Source organism: Oncorhynchus mykiss, chromosome 9 (assembly GCF_057628025.1).
Source record: "Oncorhynchus mykiss isolate SJ-2025 chromosome 9, ASM5762802v1, whole genome shotgun sequence".
Taxonomy (NCBI): domain Eukaryota; kingdom Metazoa; phylum Chordata; class Actinopteri; order Salmoniformes; family Salmonidae; genus Oncorhynchus; species Oncorhynchus mykiss.
Genome location: NC_143030.1, coordinates 65,053,494 through 65,077,118, shown reverse-complemented (window position 1 = coordinate 65,077,118; position 23,625 = coordinate 65,053,494). Strand labels below are relative to the sequence as shown.

The 23,625-nt window shown below is 41.0% G+C and overlaps 2 protein-coding genes across 2 annotated transcripts in view; both read left to right on the top strand.

The window, feature by feature from the left end:
- The window catches only part of LOC110531227 (inactive dipeptidyl peptidase 10), a 37,061-nt gene extending 34,154 nt beyond the window's left edge, over positions 1-2,907 (top strand). The window contains exons 19-25 of the mRNA XM_090185020.1: positions 402-468; positions 685-879; positions 981-1,035; positions 1,179-1,278; positions 1,372-1,430; positions 1,526-1,598; positions 1,742-2,907. Of these exons, the coding sequence (XP_090041146.1) occupies positions 402-468; positions 685-879; positions 981-1,035; positions 1,179-1,278; positions 1,372-1,430; positions 1,526-1,598; positions 1,742-1,956 (764 nt within the window). The 3' untranslated portion in view covers positions 1,957-2,907. The remainder of the gene's footprint in view (positions 1-401; positions 469-684; positions 880-980; positions 1,036-1,178; positions 1,279-1,371; positions 1,431-1,525; positions 1,599-1,741) is intronic.
- A 1,260-nt stretch (positions 2,908-4,167) lies between these two features.
- On the top strand, positions 4,168-22,534 carry LOC110532556 (citrate synthase, mitochondrial). Its single transcript, XM_021616545.3, has 11 exons — positions 4,168-4,427; positions 11,436-11,483; positions 11,808-11,915; positions 13,182-13,247; positions 14,018-14,149; positions 16,835-17,023; positions 17,744-17,946; positions 18,413-18,542; positions 18,710-18,811; positions 18,968-19,177; positions 19,471-22,534. The coding sequence occupies exons 1-11, from the start codon at positions 4,371-4,373 to the stop codon at positions 19,642-19,644; spliced, it is 1,419 nt and encodes a 472-aa protein (XP_021472220.1). The 5' UTR covers positions 4,168-4,370; the 3' UTR covers positions 19,645-22,534.
- The last annotated feature ends 1,091 nt before the right edge of the window (positions 22,535-23,625 follow it).

The following is a 23,625-nucleotide window of genomic DNA, read 5'->3' as shown; positions in this document are numbered from 1 at the left end:
AGACTGGTTCCGCTTGGCCAGGCATGTAAATAACAAGCCAAATATAGCAGCATACCCATAAAGAAAGTAATTGTTTCATTTAGTGATTAGGTCTCCATGGTAGCGAGAGCATGATTCATACTCTTCCTTTGGGAGGAGAACAAAGTGTGTGCGTGCGCACGTGCATGTGTGCTTTGTGTGTGTGTGGGTGTCAACTGTAGGCCTACACATTCTCAATGACTTACCGTTAACTCATTGTTTAAGTGTCACGCATAGGACTCAGGGGAGCTCATTTACTGGTGCTTTAGTTTGATACCTACAGGTGTTTCAGGGGGAGAATACTGATGAGCTCTGGTTCAGTGTATACCTCTGTATATCTTATTTGAGACTGAGTGTGGGCCCTCTGTTTGTTTTCCTTTTAGATCTACACCTGAAGCTGTCTCTGCCCCAGGGTTATGAAGCCCACCTTCTCCCTCTACTCATCATTGTGTAAGTTATATACACAGCTGATCAATCGTGTTATAACATGCTTATGCCATTGTATGAAGCCTCTTAATGTGAGCCTATATCAAGGATTCACTTTTACAGTTTTACGGCCTGTTACGTAACTTTTAACAGACATTGATTTCCCCATAGTTTACCAGCAGGCTAAACCACAGCTTAGTTGTTTAACCTTTGCCCTTTGTTCCTCCTGTTGTCATGCAGGGACGGAGTTCCAGGCAGTCAGTCAGTGACAGAGGAGTTTACTATGGGATGGCCTGAGGTGCTCGCCAGCACACATGACATGGCGTTAGCCTGGGTGGATGGAAGAAGTGGGGTCGGACGGGGGCAGAAGATCAGCAGTGTGGATCCCCGCAAGCTCAGCTCCCTCAGAGTCAAAGATCAACTAGGAGTCGTAGAGTTAGTTTTCTACAGTGTTATTATTGGCCATTACATTTGTTGACATATTGTAGAAATTATCCATAAATAAATGTATGACCTATTTTGTTTTTTCTCCACAGGTGGTTGATGCAATTGCCTTACATTGATGATCAGCGGATTGCCTTGTATGGCAAGGTTACTATTATGTTTACTATGGCAACAATTAACCTACATTCTGGCCACGACCACGTGATCACAAGAGTTTCAAAAGTATAATGTTGCAAAAGCATATATTATAAAGACTCTCTGTTTAATGGCACTTGTGTCTTTCCCTACAGGCATTTGGTGCTTATTTATCCCTCAAGATGCTAGCTGCGACTGATCAGCTGTTTAAATGTGCAGCCGCTGTGGCTCCCATAACAGATTTCAAACTCTACAGTAAGTGAAGACTATACAATAGTGAAAAAACACACAAGAGCCTATGTTGAAAAGGAAACCATTAAAAGTAATCTATTTTGCTTTCATGTATAGGTGCTGCCTTCTCAGAGAGGTATCTAGGTCTCCCAGCAAAGGAGGAGCACACTTACCTGGTGAGGATCCTCATACCTTGTGTGATCATGCATGGTAGGAAGTATAAGGCAATAGGTTATTGTAAGGGCTTTCTGTCTCTGTTTTGTCTCCTCAGACGGCATCTGTATTGGAAGATGTTCACAAGCTTAAAGACGAGAATTTCCTCTTACTGCATGGGACTGCAGACGGTGAGATTTGGCTATGATTTTAACAGCTAAATTTGTCCACTTTTTTTTATCAATATGCAATTCAACTGCTGAACTTATTAATAATAACTTGTATGTGTTTGTTTATGTCTTATGTGTGTGTTTTTTGGCTTTGGGTGACGCAGCACGGGTCCACTTCCAGCACAGTGCAGAGCTCCTGAGCCGCTTGGTGAAGGTGGAGGCCAACTACTCCCTGCAGCTGTACCCAGATGAGGGCCACATCCTGAAGGAGCGGCGCAGCATCCAGCATTCCCAACGGACCTTGGTGCACTACCTCCAGACCTGCCTGAGACACAACCCCCTCCTGGCCTCCATAGAGGAGCCAGATGAGGATGACTGAGTACTCCTTCCTCTGGCACTGGAGAAACATACTGAGAAGTGACGACTACTCAGTCAGACTACTACTAAACACTAGTCTCTTCCCACAGCCACTGACTAGACACAAGACCACGGGAGTGTGGACCAAGAATATCAGATCATAGCCTACTGTTATCAGTTCACAGCAACTTTGGAAATATACAATTTCTTCCCACCATTGTTTGTACTGTTTGAATTGTGTTGTTCCTGATTGTTTACACTGTGTGGATCCATTATCCAAGAAGTGACCATGGCCAGGCCAAATGTTGATTCTTCTTAAAGTTTACAAAATCGCCTGAACATGCATGTCGTAATGGCTGCATGAAGCGGAGTGGTTTACAATGCATTCTTCTATGTTTCGGTATCCTGCATATCTTAACTTTGCTTAATTTATTACAGCTAAAATCAGCCTGCTACGCTGTTATGTAACACATATATGGTATGGACTTAGTGTCACTTTTAATGTGCCAAATACATGGTATGTTTGTTTACAAGTGTATTCACCATGCCAATTCAGAGATGTATCCGGACTTATAGACTGTATTTTCCATGCCTCTTGCATGATTATTTTCAACAGTTCCATGTTGTATTTGGTAACTTTGGATGGATATAATAAGAATGAACAAACCCAACAAAATATAATATGAAGCACATTTGTTAGAAGTTTATTTCAGTAGTTATGTTTTAGTTTTTTCTTAAATTAATTTCCTTTGATAGTCACGCATACTTTGTTCATGTGTACTGCAAAAGTTTAACACCTCACTGAAAAGTATACATCTCCCACAGCAACGTGGACTCCCAATCAAAGTTGTGGAACGTCTATGGTGCACTGCATGTAGTCTGTTTGCAATTGAATAGCCAACTTTACATTTTTCCTTTTTTTTGTTTTACTAAATCCTTTACGATAAAGAATCAATTCCTTGTTTTACAGAAATATTGTTGTGTGTGTTCCATCACTGGCTGCTTTGGAGAGGAAAGGTGGAGCCTCGGCCAAAGTATCAGAATTGAAATAGTGAATGAATAACTGTCTGTTGTGTCAAGTATAATTTCTTGAACCGGTCTCATTGGTACCAGGTGTTTTTAACCTAGACCCAATAGATTTGGCAAGAATTGGATAAGTGCAATATGTCCAGTGGTGGAAAAAGTACCCAATTCTCATACTTGAGTAAAAGTATAGATACCTTAATAGAAAGTTACTAAAGTGAAAGTCAATCAATCAATCAAATAAAGCCCTTTTTACGTCAGCCGATGTCACAAAGTACTATACAGAAACCCAGCCTAAAACCCCAAACAGCAAGCAATGCAGATGTATAAGATGAAAACCTTCCTAGAAAGGCAAGAACCTAGGAAGAAACCAGGACCTGAGTGGTGGCCAGTCCTCTTCTGGCTGTGCTGGGTGGAGATTATAACAGTACATGGCCAAGAAGTTCAAAGATGACCACCAGGGTCAAATAATATTAATCACAGTGGTTGTAGAGGGTGCAACAGGTCAGCACCTAAGGAGTAAATGTCAGTTGGCTTTTCATAGCCAAGCATTCAGAGTTAGAGATAGCAGGTGCGTTAGAGAGAGTCGAAAAACAGCAGGTCCGGGACAAGGTAGCACGTCCGGTGAACAGGTCAGGGTTCCATCGCCGCAGGCATAACAGTTGAAACTGGTGCAGCAGCACAACTAGGTAGACTGGGGACAGCAAGGAATCATCAGGACAGGTTGTCCTGAGGCATGGTCCCAGGGCTCAGGTCCTCCGGGAGGGAGCGGGAGAGAGAATTAGAGGGAGCATACTTAAATTCACACAGGACACCGTATAAGACAGGAGAAATACTCCAGATATAACAGACTAACCGTAGCCCCCGACACATGAACTATTGCAGCACAAATACTGGAGGCTGAGACAGGAGGGGTCGGAAGACACTGTGGCCCCGTCTGACGATACCCCCGGACAGGGCCAACCAAGTCAGCCAGTAAAATACTACTTCACTAAAAGTATTTGGGATTTAAATATAGTTAAGGATCAAAACTAAATGTAATCGCTAAAATATACTAAGTATCACAAGTAAAATATTGCTGATATTTATCAAATTATTTCCGATCTACACTTGTAATTTGTATGGTCATGTCCAGAAACAATTCATTTAAATTGTGTGACAGAATGAAACGGAAATGAGTTCCATCCCAGTCTTCCGTTTGCCTTAGCCAATCGTTTCGATTGATAGAGACACACGAGGCTCAACTGGCCAATGAGGTTACATTTTCCTGCAACCACCATCCAATCAACGATACGCCTACTTGCGGGCCCGTATCCCTCTTCAACCTTCAGTCGTGCTTTTTCTGTAGGGGCACCTTCAACTAGCTTCTCTGGGCACTGTCTTTCAGAATAAATATATTTTCCCACAGACATCATGTCCTTTCTGGCTACCAGTATCAGCAGGCTAGCGCCAAGACTCCTTCAGTCAAAGGTAAGCCGAGGCAAGGAGCCTCTTCGAAATAAAGTGGGCGTCAGTGCAAACGTTAATTTGCTAGAAACTATCAAGTAAACTTCAACAACTAGCTAGCCGGCTTGCTCGCTCTCCAGGAAAAATGTCGGTTGTAGTCAAGCGCATTCATGTATGCTAGTGGCTACACATCGCCAGACTGTTTTGAAGCTTACCAACGACGGTCCTTTATCTTTTAAATGCGTTGGCACTACTGTTTCTCGACGTTTTTTAGGTTAGCTGCGAGCTAGCCAGTTGACAGTGACGGATAACGTTAACAGGAGATTGATTGTGCAGGAGGTTGACGTTTGACAGCTAACGTTAGTTAGCTATCCCTCCTCTCACATGGAAGTTATTTTAAACTGCTTGTTTAGATAATCCAAAATAATGCATAGTCTTATTAGCTACCTACTGTCAGCAGTGGCAAGTTAATTGGCTGGCTAGCTAACCTGCTCCTCCACTTCCCCTCATTTGACCTTCAGTGCTAACATTTCCATTCATAAGTACATGTCCTAACTATTAACGTTAGTTTCTGTTGTATTGGCTATCTAGGTTTGTTCATTTCCGGGTGCTGTATTGTTGCCAAGTCTCCATTTATGTCGCAATCTACACTGAAAAAAATATATAAACGCAACTTGTAAAGTGTTGGTCCTGTGTTTCATGAGTTTAAATAAAACATCCCATAAATGTTCCATATGCACGAAGCTTTTCTCTCAAATTTTGTGGACACTTATTTTATTAAAAAAATGTAGTTACATCCCTGTTAGTGAGAATTTCTCCTTTGCCAAGATAATCCATCCAGCTGACAGGTGTGGCATATCAAGAACTTGATTAAACAGCAGGATCATTACACGGGTGCATCTTGTTGGGGGCAATAAAAGACCACTTTAAAAGGTGTTTTTGTCACACAATGCTAAGTTTTGAGGGAGTGTGCAATTGGCATGCTGACTGCAGGAATGTCCACCAGAGCTGTTACTGGAAAATTGAATGTTAATTTCTCTACCATAAGCCGCCTCCAATGTCGTTTTAAAAAATTCTGCAATACGTCCAACTGTCCTCAACCGCAGACAATGTGCATGTTATGTGCAAACAGTTTGCTGATGTCAACGTTGTGAATGGGCAGGCATAAGTTACTGCCAATGAACACAATTGCATTTTTATCTATGGCCATTTGAAAGCACAGAGATACTGTGAAGAGATACTGAGGGCTATTGTCATGCCATTCATCCGCCACCATCAACTCATATTTCTGCATGATAATGCACGGCCCCATGTCGCAAGGATCTGTACACAATTCCTGGAAGCTGAAAATGGCCTGCATACTCACCAGACATGTCACTCATTGAGCATGTTTGGGATGCTCTTAATCGATGTGTCGATAGCGTGTTCCAGTTCCCGCCAATATCCAGCAACTTAGCACAGCCCTTGAAGAGGAGTGGGACAACATTCCACAGGCCACAATCAACAGCCTGGTCAACTCTATGCGAAGGAGATGTCGTGTTGTTGCATGAGGCAAATGGTGTTCACACCGGATACTGACTGTTTTTCTGATTCATGCCCCTACTTTTTTTGAAGGTATCTGTGACCATCTGTATTCCCGGTCATGTGAAATCATTGATCAGAGCCTAACTTATTTTTAATGGACTGATTTCCTTATGAACTGTAACTCAGTAAAATATTTGAAGTTGTTGCATATTGTGTTGATCTTTATTCAGTATACCTAGCCAGTTAACTATCCAATTATGTAATAGGTATATGCATGTGCAACACTGAAGTTTCAATAACACACACTGATTTGAATTCTGTCTTGATTTCATGCATTCCACAGAGGTCTGTTGATTCCTGGGTGCCACTGCTACCTCTTGCCTGGAAACCCAACGTTAAATTGCATTGAATTCTATGTCGGGCAAAAATGAGTGTTTTGAATCAGGAAAGTTTCCTTTCACGACCTCTACAAGCCAGAATGTTGAATACAATTATATTCTAACAAACTTTACCGGTTGTCTGTGCAGTTGGTCCTTTTGGCGGTAGGAATGTGAAGCAATATCCACAAGAAATATGAATTACATTAACTTTTCAAAGCTGGTAGTGTGCTCAGGTTTCTATCACCTGAAGCATGTACAGAACCATGTAAACACGTGCAGGAGCTTGGCAAGTAGACACGAGGCTCGTGCATATGCTTCAGGTGATAGAAGTCTGAGCACTACCAGCACTTTCAAAAGTTGATGTAATTATACTTTCCTGTGGATATATTGTCTCCTACCGCCAAAAGGACCAACTGCAAGGACAACTGGTAAAGTACGTTCAAATCTAATTTTATTTGACATTCTGGAAGTTGTGAGGAAACTTTCCTGATTCAAAAGGTCATTTCTGCCCATTGGGTTTCCAAGCAACTACCTCCCTGGTCAGGTGTAAGACTGAGTGTCCTTGGAACACTGGCTGTAACTAGATTGTAACCTACAGTACTGCCTTCACCCAATTACCCTCCTGCTCAGATCATTCTATTTCTATGGCCAAGATAGCTGACAAATCACGTTAACTTGTGACTTCTTATTTGAGGGACTGTTAACTTTGATTCTCAGTTGAAGCATTGATGACATTGTGGAACTGTGTACAATAGTCCCAGCACTTTGTCGACACGTTATAATCCTTGCTTGCGATACGGTTTTGGTAACCTTTTGGAAGTTTGCTTCTGTACTGTACAATCTATAATTATTTTTCATAAAATAAAAGGTTAAATTAATACACCTTTTTATAGCGTTAGGATTCACACACGGCCATATAGCCAATTAGAAACGCTGTAACATGGCAATCTAGCATCTATGAACAACTGTGTATCGGAAGGAGGATGCCAGAAAAGTGTTGTAACTGAAAAATACTATCGGCTGCAAATGTGATAAAACCGATAAAAAATAGTGTACAGTTAGTGTATATTTAGCTTTTCTAGGAATTAATGGTAATGGAAAGGGGGATACCTAAAGTTGGATTAGGAAAGTTGTTTGGACCAAGTGTACAGGTAACTTATTAGGTGATGTTGGGTGAGTTGGAACTGGTGTATTTCTGAATCAAACGCGACAAATAAATTTACATTTTGGGATATAACGAAGGAATTTATCGAACAAAAGGACCATTTGTGATGTTTATGGGACATTTTGGAGTGCCAACAGAAGATCTTCAAAGGTAAGGCATGAATTATATTGTTATTTCTGACTTTCGTGTCGCACCTCCCAGGTTGAAAATGATTTGTTATGCATTTGTATGATGAGGCGCTGTCCTTAGATAATCGCATGGTTTGCTTTTGCCGTAAAGCCATTTTGAAATCTGACACGGAGGCTGGATTAACAAGAAGTTAAGCTTTATTTTGGTGTATTGCACTTGTGATTTTATGAAAGTTAAATATTTCAAATTCAATTTCACCGGATGTTCCGGAACGTCTAGCCGTAACAGGTTTAATCGACATCCGCGTGTTCGGCACCTGGGGAGCAGTGGGTTAACTACCTTGCTCAGGGGCAGAATGACAGATTTTTACTTCGTCAGCTCGGGGATTCGATCTTTCGGTTACTGGCCCAACGCTAACCACTAGGTAAATGTACTACTGGTGATAGCAAACAATTCACACTTAACTTATGAAACAATGAATGTGCATTGTACAGTCCCCTTCTTGGACTGTGCCATTCAAGCGGCCTCCGCAAAGGATTAGTTCACTGAGATCGGTGTGACTAAGACGGGTGTCTCCTGTGCCATATATATAAAAAGATATATTAATCACACGCGACCGTTCAAAAGTTTGGGGTCACTTAGAAATGTCCTTGTTTAAATTTTTTTTTTTTTTAAAAAGCTTTTTTTTTTTTGTGTTTTTTGTCCATTCAAATAACATCAAATGGATCAGAAATAGTGTGGATATTGTTAATGTAGTAAATTACTATTAAAACCCTTTTGCAAATATGTTAGCACAGCTGAAAACTGTCGTCCTGATTAAATAAGCAATACAACTGGCCTTCTTTAGACCAGTTGAGTATCTGGAGCATCAACATTTGTGGGTTAGATTACAGGCTCAAAATGGCCAGAAACAAAAAACTTTCTTCTGAAACTCGTCAGTCTATTCATGTTCTGGGAAATGAAGGCTATTCCATGCAAGAAATTGCCAAGAAACTGAAGATCTCGTACAACGCTGTGTACTACTCCCTTCACAGACCAGCACAAACTGTCTCTAACCAGAATAGAAATTGGAGTGTGAGGCCCCGGTGCACAACTGAGGACAAGTACATTAGTGTCTAGTTTGAGAAACAGAAACAAGTCCTCAATTGGCAGCTTAATTAAATGGTACATGCAAAACAGCAGTCTCAACGTCAATAGTGAATAGGTGACTTCGGGATGCTGGCCTTCCATTAAAAATCTAATGATTGATCACTGTTTTAACGTTGGATTATAGCTGCTATGGGAAGGTAGGCTACCCACACCTGAAGTAGAGTTCCACCCAGTGGGAACGTAGCCAGATGGGACTCCCTAAAAACACATGCTATGCCCGGAAGTTACTTTTCGTCCCAGGTTTTTGCTAAACCTAAAACTTTTCCCAACCCTTTTTGCTAACCTTAACCTTTCTAGGGCAGACGTTCCGCTAGCGGAACCCATCGACAACATATTTTAGAAATATGTAACTTTCACACATTAACAAGTCCAATACAGCAAATGAAAGATAAACATCTTGTTAATCTACCCATCGTGTCCGATTTCAAATATTCTTTACAGCGAAAGCACAACATATGATTATGATAGGTCATAGCCAAGTAAAAAACACAAAGCCATTTTCCCAGCCAAAGAGAGGAGTCACAAAAAGCAGAAATATATATATATATATAAAATTAATCACCAACCTTTGATCATCATTAGATGACACTCATAGGACCTCATGTTACACAATACAGTGTTACACAATACATATGTTCGATAAAGTGCATATTTATATCCAAAAATCTCAGTTTACATTGGCGCGTTACGTGCAGTAATGTTTGATTCGAAAACATCCGGTGATTTTGCAGAAATACTCATAATAAACATTGATAAAAGATACAACTGTTATTCACAGAATTAAAAGATAGACTGCTCCTTAATGCAACCGCTGTGTCAGATTTTTTTTTTTACTTTACGGAAAAAGCATAATCTGAGAAAGGTGCTCAGAACCCAAAACAGCCAGAGGAATGTCCGCCATTTTGGAGTCAACAGAAGTTTGAAATTACACCATAAATATTCACTTACCTTTGATCTTCATCAGAAGGCACTCCCAGGAATCCCAGTTCGACGACAAATGACTGATTTGTTCCATAAAGTCCATCATTTCTCTCCAAATAGCCACTTGTTGTTAGCGTGTTCAGCCCAGTAATCCATCTTCATGAGGCGCAGGCGCTTCGTCCAGACAACTCAAAGTTCCATTACAGGTCGTAGAAACAGATTCCTCCATACATCGTTTGACTTATGTTTGGGATGTTTTTAACATAAAACATCAATGTTCCAACCGGAGAATTCCTATGTCTGAAGAAAAGCAATGGAACCAGAGCTAACTCTGTCGGGAGCGCGCGTCATGAGCCTGAGACACTCTGCCAGACCACTGACTCAAAGAGGTCTCATGAGCCCCTCCTTTATAGTAGAATCCTCATTCAAGTTTCTAAAGATGGCTGACATTAGTGGAAGCCGTAGGAAGTGCAACTTTATCCATATCCCACTGTGTATTCGGTAGGCCAAGCTTTGAAAAACTACAAACCTCAGATATCCCACTTCCTGGTTGGATTTTTCTCAGGTTTTTGCCTGCCATATGAGTTCTGTTATACTCAGATGTCATTCAAACAGTTTTAGAAACTTCAGTGTTTTCTATCCAATACTCATAATAATATGCATATATTAGCATCTGGGACAGAGTAGGAGGCAGTTCACTCTGGGCACGCTATTCATCCAAAAGTGAAAATGCTGCCCCCTACCCCAAAAGAGTTAACCTACTTTTCCTAATCTGCCAAATTTAATTATCCTAACCTACTATGAAAAAGTCACTTCCGGTTGTGGCTGTATTGAAGTGGTGTATTTTTTGGGAATCTTGTAGCCAGATGTCCCTTGCGTTGACCCCCTGGCTCCATCCCCCTTCCATTGACTTTGACAATCTGACTGAGTCTGGTCAGAGATCTGTATATAATGACGAGATGCTCATGTCTTTGCCCTAACAATGGGAGCCGTTGTCCCAAAGGCAGGAAGGCAGGTGACAAACTTAAATAAAAAACAAACCCATAGAAACCTCTTGCTTTGCCTCTTCCTCTCTGGTCTGGTTTCAGACTACTGATAGTAATCACCTGCTAAGCTACAAGATTACTGGCATCCAGTCAAGAACTTTCATCCTGCCTGGGCTGATTTTTGTATTTTTATTTATTTACTCAAGAACATTCCTGTTAATCCGACTCAATCTCCTAGTTCTAGTGACCAAGTCCTTAGGGTCATCTGCCATAGCTGGAGAAACAAATGCATTATGGTTAATTGAAATTGAGAAATATTGTTAGCTTTTTGCTATAAACCCTCTAGGTTCATTTTCTTTCAGCATTATACCAGCTGCTCCCATTTACCTCTGACAACAGTATAATGGTCTCCGCTGTTATCTGCAGTCAAGGCAGACATTGCGGATTGCCGGACCAGATAGCAGTTATCTATACAGAACCAATTACCCGATCTTCCCACTCTGTCGTGGATGTTGAGTCTATGGGGTTGGATATTTAGGCTAACTGAGAAGCGGCGAGAAATCAGGATTTCATGGTACTATCAGCTCAATGATTAAATTAGGCCTACTTCTAGTAGTCTAGCTGCAGGTATTGGAAATCAGAGTGCAGTTGTGCTACGCAGCTAATTTGAAGCTTCTCTAATACCTCCTTTACACTCAGTGCTAACCAAGTCTCTGTTTTGACCACAGACCATCCCACAGGCTCATGTTTTCTGATGCTTGCATTTTCCTCTCTGCAGAATGCCTCATGTGTCATTGTGGCATCCAGACATGCCAGCTCATCAACAGTAAGTACTCTGACCACCTCTTCAAGGCCACTCATTGTCAATTTGCTCATTATTAACGTAATTGTTGGTGAAGAATGATATTAATAGGGATTGACGATATTTCCTTTGTTCTCTTTGCCATTATGGACCATGCTGATAGGTTGAAAAACTTAGGCTTATAAAGTTATGTTTTGGATATAATGGTTGTTTAACTAACACAGACTTGGCAGTGTTATCACAGTTTTCACTAGTTTCTCTGTAGTTGACCTTTTTTTTTTTAATAGGCTGGTTTTCAACTAATTTTATTTTGACTGAGCTTTCAGAGACATGTCTGTGTTTTTGCAGAATTTAAAGGATGTTCTATCAGACCTCATCCCAAAAGAGCAAAGTAGGATCAAGAGCTTCAAACAGCAGTATGGTAAAACCAACATTGGATCGATCACTGTTGATATGGTAAGTAATTGAGCCATATTCATTATCTCAGAACATAATGTTGGTAAAAAACATATAAGAGAATCAAAGGCTTTTAATGTAGAAATAAACCACTTTGAGAGAAAAATTGCAAGATTATGTTATAATACTTTTATTGCATCATGGTTGTTTATGCAATAGAATAAGGGGTTGTTAGAACGCTCGTCTGTGTGTTCTACTGAGGATGAGCCTCTGGGAGATAACTGACAGGAGATTTATGATGGGGATACTGCATTCCAGAGCATGAGTTAATGTCTCACTGGTAAAGTATAGAACAGAAACATGGCTCCAGTATGGAGTTAGGGGGCCAGACACTGGTCTCCACACAATGAAAACTGTTTTTACAGCAGATACTGTCTGCTGTGAATTATAAGTATCTTTTATACAAATCTTAACCTTGTGACCCATTCAATACATCTGTTCGTCATGTAGGTTGAAAGGGGTCTATCTTGGCTATAAAATACCTTTGTACTTTTGTCTCTGGGCTCTCAACGAATCATCTGAGGGTGATTTGTCGACCAGCCATCATGCTCCATTATTAAGTGGTTTAAAGATTTAGTTTAAGTATAACTCTGACTTGTGTGATAAGGTTGTCTCCTCATTTGATAGTAAAGAAATGAACCAACACACCACAAAGATCAGAAAAGCAATGGTAAAATCATTTTCAAAATTCCATTAACAAAATGATGTGTGGTGAGGGTCTTTAGTTTATCAATATGTAGAAATGGATTCACATTACTGTATTATAAACCGGCTGCTACGTGATTGGGTCTGATGTTGCCCCTCATCTATCCCCCTTTTAGCATACTAGCGGTCATGTAATGTACCACCACTCAGCCTGTTCCCTGCCAGCTAAGCACAGCCACATGTGTCCGATGACACTTTGCTTCTTGAAAACTTGATTGCTGATATTCAAAACATTTTGAGACTGTACCAACACCGGACTAATGCAACAAAAAATAACTAAAATATAAAGCTGAGTCACAGCTCTTGCCTCCCACACCAGAAATCACAGCAGACTCACTCCAGGGTTACACACACCTCAGCTCTTACAGTGAACGTCATCCACACGTTTATCATTCACATGACATCTTCACCCTTTTATGACTATGAAGAATGTAGATAAATTAAGATCAGGGTCATCTTTACACATTTTGAATTGAGACACTTATTTCTGGACTTTGATCAGAAAGAAATAGTCTAGCCTATATTGAGCTTTCTGTACAGAATGTAATTTCTGTTTCATAGGTCTATGGTGGGATGAGGGGCATGAAGGGTCTGGTGTATGAGACCTCAGTGCTGGATCCTGATGAGGTGGGTTTCCTGCCATCACAACACAAATAGTCCACTAAACAGTATCACCCACAGAATAATTGATGTGTCAAGCTGAGCACTCTTGGCCCTCGTAGATAAGCCATATGGTTACATACAGTGCCTTCAGAATGTATCTCCTTGACTTATTCCACATTTTGTGTTACAGCCTGAATTCAAAATTGATGAAAACAATTATTCTCACCCATCTACACACAATACCCCTTAATGACAAGGTGAAAACATGTTTTTAGACATTTTTGCACATTTTATTGAAAATGAAATACAGAAATAAGTATTCACACTTGAGTCAATACTTTGTAGAAGCACCTTTGGCAGTGACTACAGTCTTTCTGGGTAAGTCTCTAAGAGCTTTCCACACCTGAATTGTACACCATTTGCCCATTTTTTATTATTTAAAAAATTATTCAATTACAATTATTGCACATAGTGAGTCCATGCAACTTATTATGTGACTTGTTAAGCACATTTAAAAAAACAAACATTCTTTTTACTCCTGAACTTATTTAGGCTTGCCATAACAAACGGGTTGAATACTTATAACATTTTGGTTTTTCTTTATTAAATGATTTTGTGTAAATTTCGAAAACATATTTCCTCTTTTATATATATTGTGTGTGTAGGCCAGTGACAAAACATCTACATTTAATCCATTTTAAATTCAGGCTGTAAGACAACAAACTTTGGAAAAAGTCAAGGGGTGTCAGTACTTTCTCAAGGCACTATCTAAATTGTGTCAAATTTGTCTTTAGGGCATCCGCTTCCGTGGCTACAGCATTCCAGAGTGTCAGCAGCTGTTGCCCAAGGCTCCAGGAGGTCAGGAGCCATTGCCTGAGGGCCTCTTTTGGCTGCTGGTCACAGGACAGGTCCCCACAGAGGAACAGGTGAGATGGGGCTAGGGCTAATTTAAACTCAATGTAAAGATTTAGTCTGGTCAAGTGGAAAGGAAGTTAAAGGGTAGCATAAACATAACCACATGTAACATGGATTTGCATTAGTATACGCATGTAAAGTTCTAATACAATGTTAGACCTCACTTTTATTTTTTAAGTTATTACATAAAACCGATCAGAATGCTAAAGTCATGCCGGGAAAGTGTTTTTTGCGGGTTGTGACTTTTTTATGGAGGACCCAGCCAGTCAGCCTATTCCCTATAATGTAAACTTCAACAGAAATAACTTAATGTATAACTTCAAATTAAATAAAATCGTTTGCACCTTCATAACTACTGGTTTCAATAAAAAAAACTTCAAACCAAATTAATGTATGAATTTATTGATAGAAATCAGCTTGCAAAGATGCTAGCCTGCTAACTTTAGGTTAGCACTGCATGAGTCAGCCAGTTGCGATCAACACCTAGCTAACAGAAACATTTAAATTAAACCAAAGTTTTGAACAAATATAACACCATCTAAACAATTATCAAATAATGTTGCCGTATATGCAGTTCTCTTAGCCAGCAAGCTAAGGTTACTTATTTAGCCTGCTTGCTAGCTTAGCCAGCTAACTAGTCTAGTTGGACAACCACCACGGTCAACATAGCTAAGTGGTAAGCCAGAGAACAACACCAACTATTCTAGCACAAGCAGGAAAAATATATATAAATCTAACAGATACAGTGGGGCAAAAAAGTATTTAGTCAGCCACCAATTGTGCAAGTTCTCCCACTTATAAAGATGAGGCCTGTAATTTTAATCATAGGTACACAATCACATTGTAGGATTTTTTTATTAATTTATTTGCAAATGATGGTGGAAAATAAGTATTTGGTCAATAACAAAAGTTTATCTCAATACTTTGTTATATACCCTTTGTTGGTTATGACAGAGGTCAAACATTTTCTGTAAGTCTTCACAAGGTTTTCACACACTGTTGCTGGTATTTTGGCCCATTCCTCCATGCAGATCTCCTCTAGAGCAGTGATGTTTTGGGGCTGTTGCTGGGCAACACGGACTTTCAACTCCCTCCAAAGATTTTCTATGGGGTTGAGATCTGGAAACTGGCTAGGCCACTCCAGGACCTTGAAATGCTTCTTACGAAGCCACTCCTTCGTTGCCCGGGCAGTGTGTTTGGGATCATTGTCATGCTGAAAGACCCAGCCACATTTGATCTTCAATGCCCTTGCTGATGGAAGGAGGTTTTCACTCAATCTCATGATACATGGCCCCATTCATTCTTTCCTTTACATGGATCAGTTGTCCTGGTCCCTTTGCAGAAAAACAGCCCCAAAGCATGATGTTTCCACCCCCATGCTTCACAGTAGGTATGGTGTTCTTTGGATGCAACTCAGCATTCTTTGTCGTGGAGCCCCAGATCGAGGGAGATTATCAGTGGTCTTGTGTGTCTTCCATTTCCTAATAATTGCTCCCACAGTTGATTTCTTCAAACCAAGCTGCTTACCTATTGCAGATTCAGTCTTCCCAGCCTGGTTCAGGTCTACAGTTTTGTTTCTGGTGTCCTTTGACAGCTCTTTGGTCTTGGCCATAGTGGAGTTTGGAGTGTGACTGTTTGAGGTTGTGGACAGGTGTATTTTATACTGATAACAAGTTCAAACAGGTGCCATTAATACAGGTAACGAGTGGAGGACAGAGGAGCCTCTTAAAGAAGAAGTTACAGGTCTGTGAGAGCCAGAAATATTTTTTGTTTGTAGGTGACCAAATACTTATTTTCCACCATAATTTGCAAATAAATTCATTAAAAATCCTACAATGTGATTTTTCTGGATTTTTTTTCTTCTCATTTTGTCTGTCATAGTTGAAGTGTACCTATGTTGAAAATTACAGGCCTCATCTTTATAAGTGGGAGAACTTGCACTATTGGTGGCTGACTAAATACTTTTTTGCCCCACTGTATAAAGTAGAGCGTGGAGGCTGAGTTAACGACCAAAGAAGAGCCGAGGAAAAGGCCTTTTCACCAGCCTGAGGGAGTCCGCTAATCCAATAGCGATATAGGGAGGTAAATCCACATTGAATTTACCCGGTTTCTCATTACTGCTGACTCTCGTGATGTACCGGTAGGGAACAGAGGTTGCTGGCTTAACATTCATGCTCGGCACAGCACCTAGTTTCAGTCACTCATTCCGAATCCTGCCTTCCACTGGTTATAGCTATCAAAGTCGTCCGTGGTGAAATGAGCACTGCATACAGTAGACGTTCCCGTGGTTCCCTTCATCCAATCCACTCGCTCCAACTGGACAAACTGTTCCCACTACAAAGCTAGCTTCTCGTTTTTGGGCCACAAATTGTGGGTATTACTGCAACAACTCAACTCCAACACACATCCTTGGTATTTGGTGTTTGCTGCAGCTCTTTCTTGAAGCCACCACGAGATGAGGTCTAATTCCACCCTAATATGGCTCAGCTGGAGGAAATTCCTATATTACAGGTTTTATGGTACCAGTTAAAGGTTTGGACACACCTACTCTTTATGGTTTAGGAGTAAGGCATTGAAGTTCTACAACCATTGCAAAGTGATGGGGATTTATAATGTTTGGGATTGAAGAACATTTCCTGGCTCAATTTTTTTATAGGCCCTACTTGTACTCACCGATCATGTTTGCATCTCTCCAGGTGAGCTGGTTGTCCAAAGAATGGGCTAAGCGGGCAGCACTCCCCTCCCACGTCGTCACCATGCTAGATAACTTCCCTACCAACCTTCACCCAATGTCCCAGTTCAGCGCCGCTATCACAGCTCTGAACAGTGAGAGCAGCTTTGCCCGGGCCTACTCCGAGGGCGTCAACAAGGCCAAGTACTGGGAGGTAAGTCACACACAGACAGATCTCAGCATGTATTCTTCACAGACCTGGGTTCAAATGGTATTTGACATTTTAAAAATACTTTCTGTGTTTGATTGAGCGTGCCTGGTGAAATGGAACAAACAGAATAGCCATTAAGGTGTAAACCTTGCACATCTGGCGCTTCAGGCAGGCTAAAGTCGACGCTCAAAGTATTTGAAAGATTTTAAATATGATTTGAACCTAGGTCTGCATTCCTCACACGACAATGCAGTACAGGCAGAGGTGTGGTAAAAGGCATTAAACCAGTGTGTGATGCCAGCTCAATGAGTCGTCTTCACTAAACCTTGACTTATTTTAAAGTACCTTTCAAGTGTCTGTTCTTTTAAATGTGAATTTTAACACGCACACCAGGTCTTCCTTGAACAAGAGCATATTCATCTCTTCCTCGACTTCCTGGTTAAAGATGATACTAAATTTAAGTAAATAGAAACACAACCACACTGTTTGTGCAGAGCAGGGAATTACAGCCCCAGAGTTCAACAGAGACTTGAAAAAACTCACAGACCAAAACATCAACAGGAAATACCTACCGAGGTAATCGTGTGTGGGATTTATCATGTCTTTCAGTGAGATCCTGTGGGAAGACAGTCTACTGACTGTTGATTAAACCACCTACCCTTCTCTATTCAGTTAATCTACTCCATTCCTGTTCATCTATTCAGTTAATCTACTCTATTCCAGTTCATCTATGAGGACTCCATGGACTTAATTGCCAAGTTGCCATGTGTTGCTGCTAAGATCTACCGTAACCTGTACCGTGAGGGCAGCAGCATTGGCGCTATTGACTCCAACCAGGACTGGTCCGCTAACTTCGCCAACATGCTGGGCTACAGCAACTCTGCTGAGTTCACTGAACTTATGAGGCTCTACCTCACCATCCACAGGTATTTTACTATGGGCCAGTTTCAGGTTAAGAATCTCCACTGAAGAATCTCCATTGAAACCAGCCCTGAAGGATTTATATATTAAGCATAATTACAGTTTAAGTGCCTTTGGGTCATTGAAAAACACTTTATAAATCCCAGGTATTCATATTATTAACCATTATAAGTCATTTATTTATTTTACTTTTGGGGGGGAGGGGGGGTTGCCATTTTGTCTATTTTTTTGGCTGTAGTTCCTTCCCCTTTGCCACTAAGTTCTGAGATTTGTGAAACCCTCAAATATAAAAATTCTCTGCCCCCTAGTGTTTATATGTTGCATTAGAATTATTCTACAGTTTTGGGGGGGGATAAGTCTGTATTTCAATATAGCTCTGTATAAATGTTTGTTAGTAGTAATCAATAATGTGAGGTACAATTTTGTAATGAATCACTATACATTAAAATGAATGTGACCCTTTGGTTTCAGTGACCATGAGGGAGGCAACGTCAGCGCCCACACAAGTCACCTGGTGGGCAGTGCTCTGTCCGACCCTTACCTCTCCTTCAGTGCTGCTCTGAACGGGCTGGCTGGACCTCTGCATGGGCTGGCCAACCAGGTCTGTGTCAATCCTGTCCTTTGCTCTGCACAGTCACATGGATGGACAGACTGATAGTCATGTTGGCATAACTGGCTTTTCCTTAACATTAGCACAACAGTGCTTTTATAGAGTTTCTGTTTTAGACTTGCTGAGGTTATAACAGTGTCTTTCTGTGTGCCCTACAGGAGGTACTGGTGTGGCTGACGGCCCTGCAGAAGGAGATGGGAGGGGAGGTGTCTGATGAGAAGATGAGGGATTACATCTGGAACACACTCAAGTCTGGCAGGGTAAGAGTGCGTCTGGCTTCACTATTACGACGCATCTTACCAAAAAGTCCCTAGTTCTCCAGGATTCTGGGAATCAGGAACGGGGATTCTGAAGAACACATGAGATTTGGGGGAAGTTTTCAACCCTACTCCTCACACCCTCTCTCTCTGCCGTAGGTGGTGCCAGGCTACGGGCATGCTGTCCTGAGGAAGACTGACCCCAGGTACCAATGCCAGCAGGAGTTTGCCTTTAAGCACCTGCCCAATGACCCCATGTTCAAGCTGGTGCACCAGCTCTACAAGATCGTGCCCCCAGTGCTGCTAGAGCAGGGTAAGGCCAAGAACCCCTGGCCCAACGTAGATGCCCACAGTGGAGTGCTGCTGCAGGTAAGCAATATTCTTTATTCAGGCATTCTGCTCAACAATGTCCTATTGTAATGTTTTGTATTGCAATGTAATGCAGATCCATTCTGAAACTTCGATGGAAGTTGAATTTGAAAGTGCATTCTAAATGTATTTTGACTAGTCAGCATTACAATTATACTTCAATTATAAGCATCACAAAACACAGCACCTGTGTGTTTTAGTTTAGTCTTTAATCATTCCATTTTTGTTGACCCTCTGTAACAAAACATATTTGACCTCTCCCTGGCCTTCCCCCTGACCTCTCTCCACTACAGTATTATGGGATGACGGAGATGAACTACTACACTGTGTTGTTCGGCGTGTCCCGAGCCCTGGGAGTGCTGGCCCAGCTGATCTGGAGCCGAGCCCTGGGCTTCCCCCTGGAACGCCCCAAGTCCATGAGCACAGACGGACTCATGACCCTGGTGGGGGCCAACAAGTCAGGCTGAAGAGGGAGAGAAAGGAGGAAATAACAAATAAAAGCTGACCTCGCCCCCATCCCCATGAAAGAGATTCAAAGAGACAGTACACATTTTTAATTTATTATTATTAATCAAAAATCCCCAAAAAGGGCGTTTGATATTTACATTGTTGGGTGTGAGACGGTTAGGTAGTCATAGATATCCTATATTATATATCCCCGCTATGCCTCCACATTTGGAAGATAAAGAGAGATGCGAAACACATACTCATACACTGAGTGTAAAAAAACAAGAACTCCTTCCTAATATTAAGTTGCCCCCCCCCATTGCCCTCAGAACTGCCTCAATTTGTCAGGGCATGGACTCTACAAGGTGTAGAAAGCATTCCACAGGGATGCTGGCCCATGCTGACTCCAATGCTTCCCACAGTTGTGTCAAGTTGCCTGGATGTCCTTTGGGTTGTGGACCATTCTTGATACACACAGGAAACTGTTGAGCGAGAAAAATCCGGCAGTGTTGCAGTTCTTGACACACTCAAACCAGTGCACCGGGTACCTACTACCATACCCCATTCAAAGGCATTTAATCTTTTGTCTTGGCCATGCACCCTATGAATGGCACACATTCACAATCCATGTATCAATTGTCTCAAGGCTTAAAAATCCTTTAACTTGTCTCATCTCCTTCATCTACCTTGATTGATTGAAGCGAATTCAACAAGTTAATCAATAAGGGATAAAAGCTTTCACCTGGTCAGTCTGTCATGGAAAGAGCATGTGTCCTTAATGTTTCGTACACTCAGTGTATATACAATTCACCTGCCTAGAGATTACAGCTAGTTTAATTTATGTCCAGTGTTTGCTAACCCCATGCCTCTCGTATGCTGGCCAGGCCTGGGTTGCCCAGTCTGTCAATCCACCTCATTACTACAGAGCTCCCACCTATCTCTGTTCCTGACTCAAGACAATAACAGCACAGTAGGTTAATGTGGTCTTGTAGCATCATCAGATTTCCCCATGTGCCTGGGAGGACAGGGCCACCAACAGATTGAAGATGTGAAGGGGCATAAAAAGTAGCATGAAATCCAAACTCGTATACTGTTTTACTATTGTTTCAATTGGAGCATATCCGTTTGGTTTCCAGGCTACGTAAACATAGAATTATGTGGGGAGTTATAGACAAATAACAAATGGTCATCAATTGAGATTTAAATTGTGGTAGTTTGACATCAAGATTAACCCCTTCAAAAAGCAAGCACAATTAATAAGGAAGCAAGTTAAGTTTAATTTCGGTCACATTCTGCTGGTATTAGTTGCTGAAGCTTTGATTGACTGGAAAGCCTGGCCTAATCTAAAACAGGGAAACATATATATTTTTTTGCCTGAAACCCTCACCCCATTTATCTATACATTTCCCCCAATGTCACTAACCATTCTGATTTCACTCCCAAGAACACTCCAGTAAAGAAAGGTCCTTCTCTGTAAAAGTATTTAACTTCCACGGAAGATGTTCAATTTCGCTGAAGAAGGATGCAAATCAGGAAAGAAAAGGTGCTGCCCCCTTTATTTAAAATGAATATATATAGATTTCATTCATTCATTCGTCTGGCTTGATTCCCTGACTTCAATGGATTCAACCTTGAACACACCTCTATGATCAAAATAACCTTTTTGTTTTTCAATCGTGTCTTATATTCTTTCCTTTCAATTTCTGTCTGGGCATCTTTTGTAATGTGGGATTTGTGTGTGTGTGTAGGATGTATATGATAGAGCTCTGAATTGAAGCTTGGAGTACCCAAAGGCCTGATTTAATAATAACATAGACTTGTCATCTTTTGAAGGATTGGGAAGACAAGGTCTTCTGATTTTAGTATGTACATGAATGCATGCTTGGACATAAGTGTGCAGTCGGGGCTATGTATCTGTTGAGGTCCTGTCTTAATTTTGTTGATAAACTGGGTGGTTCGAGCTATGAATGCTGATTGGCTGACAGCCGTGGTATATCACGCATATGACAAAACATTTGTTTTTACTGCTATTATTACGTTGGTAACCAGTTTTAATAGTAATAAGGCACCTTGGTGGTTTGTTGTATAGGCATTGTGTTGGGCCTAAGAACAGCCCTTAGCTGTAGTATAATGGTCATATAGCATACACTATACTTAAACAATAAGGCCTGGGGTTATGTTACTAATGCCCCAGAAAAGCGCTTCAGTGATCGAGCTGCTGCTACTTCAAAATGAGCACTTGTTGGTTTAGAATCCTTAGTTCTTAGCAATAGTAAAACCTCTGTTAGATTTGTCCTTTTTTGGGTGTTGAATGATAAACCTCTAATGTATAAAGATAATAATTTGTGGTTTTAATGTATACTTTGTATATAGTTATGTATAGCTTGAATGAATGAGCTATTTTCAAAAAGTATTGCCTCAGTCATACAGCTGTGTGACTCCAACCTCGCTCATTACATCTTTCTGTTTTACATGTCGTTTTGAAAGTTATTCTTGTAAATAAATCTATTGCCCGTTTTATATGGGCCTTTTCTGCTGTTTAAGGGGGTGTTTGCTTTGACTGTTTTCAAGCTTGCTCTCAGGCAGCAGATATTGGTTGCAGGCACATAGCAGCTTTTCCTGTGCTTATGTTTATCAACATACTATATAGCAGCTGTTGCACTTCTACCACTGCTTTCTGGAACAACTCATTCAATGTCTGTCAGACTTCACTGATGTTAGTCCCCTCAGATTTCTACACCTCTTGGTTTGATGTTTTTCTGTGTTCATTCTTGGTTTGTCTTGTGGAGCGTGGTTATTTCTGATCATAGAGGGTCTAAAGAACGTGTGGAACCAGGGGAAGACGGGATGGGTCAAATAGGTGAAAGGCGCTTAGAACAAATGGGAAACCAATAAATGTTTTTATTAACACTTGGTGTCATGTTCATGTTTATTCATGGTGTGAAAAGAGGTTGAAAACTGACAAGGTTATTTCAATAACAAATGGAACATTGCAAAGTCGCTGGTAATCTAGTCCTGGCAGATTTGTCTTCCTGTCTCAATGTCCTGGATGAACTGTACATAATGAGATTTGGACTGGCATTTCCAGGTTTTGAAATTAAGGAATGAGAATACCCTTGTGCATGATAAAAATACACAACCAGCCAGCTTACCTTATGTCAAATAAGCCCAGCAGTCTCACCTCTGGCTCTCTTGTTTCTGGCTCTGGAGAACTGCAGTCATGAGACCAGACCGGGGATAATGTTACACACTGAAACAACCACTCAGCCGCTGTTGCATGAGCCCCCACTGCACCAGGCCTTGTGTTTCTGTATACATGGCTAGACCGCTGAATCACAAGGAAGTGGGGCTTTGTTTAGTGAACTTTAGTTAATGTCCTACAATCAGTTTAAGTACAGTATTACCCAACGTGGTAGTCTTTACATTTACGTTGTGATTTCATTTGTATAGGTATGGTGATATGTGTAATAATAACTGGCAGATGGTTAAAGGACCCATCTCTCTGCTGTTATTAATAACTGGCCCAGATACCACCACCCTACTCTGGTTTCCCTTTGAAAAGGCAGCATCCACACATAGCGGAACCCCCCCCCCCCCCACCACTCACACTTCACCTGTTTCATTCGGCACGTGACAAAATTTGAATCAATTTTTTTTTTCCTTCCCTCTTCAGCTTCTGTGCTTGACACTGCGAAGGAAACGACTCGATAAGGAGTTATGGCAATATGTATTTGGACTACATTGTATGGATGCACATTCCCAATATTCCATTGCATTGATAAGTGTGATTTTGTAGTGAGCAGTGACCAGCTGCTCATGGTCAAACAGAATGTAACATTTTGCTGAAATTCTAATTGGGGAAAAAAAGTAGAGCACAAGTAGTGTTTGTTCTCCAACTGATACCATGGTTAAAGAAGTGTAAATGAACAAACTAAAAACAACTTACCTAAGTTAAAACCAATTTGATCAGCACGCCAAACTCAAACATTATATGCTCATAC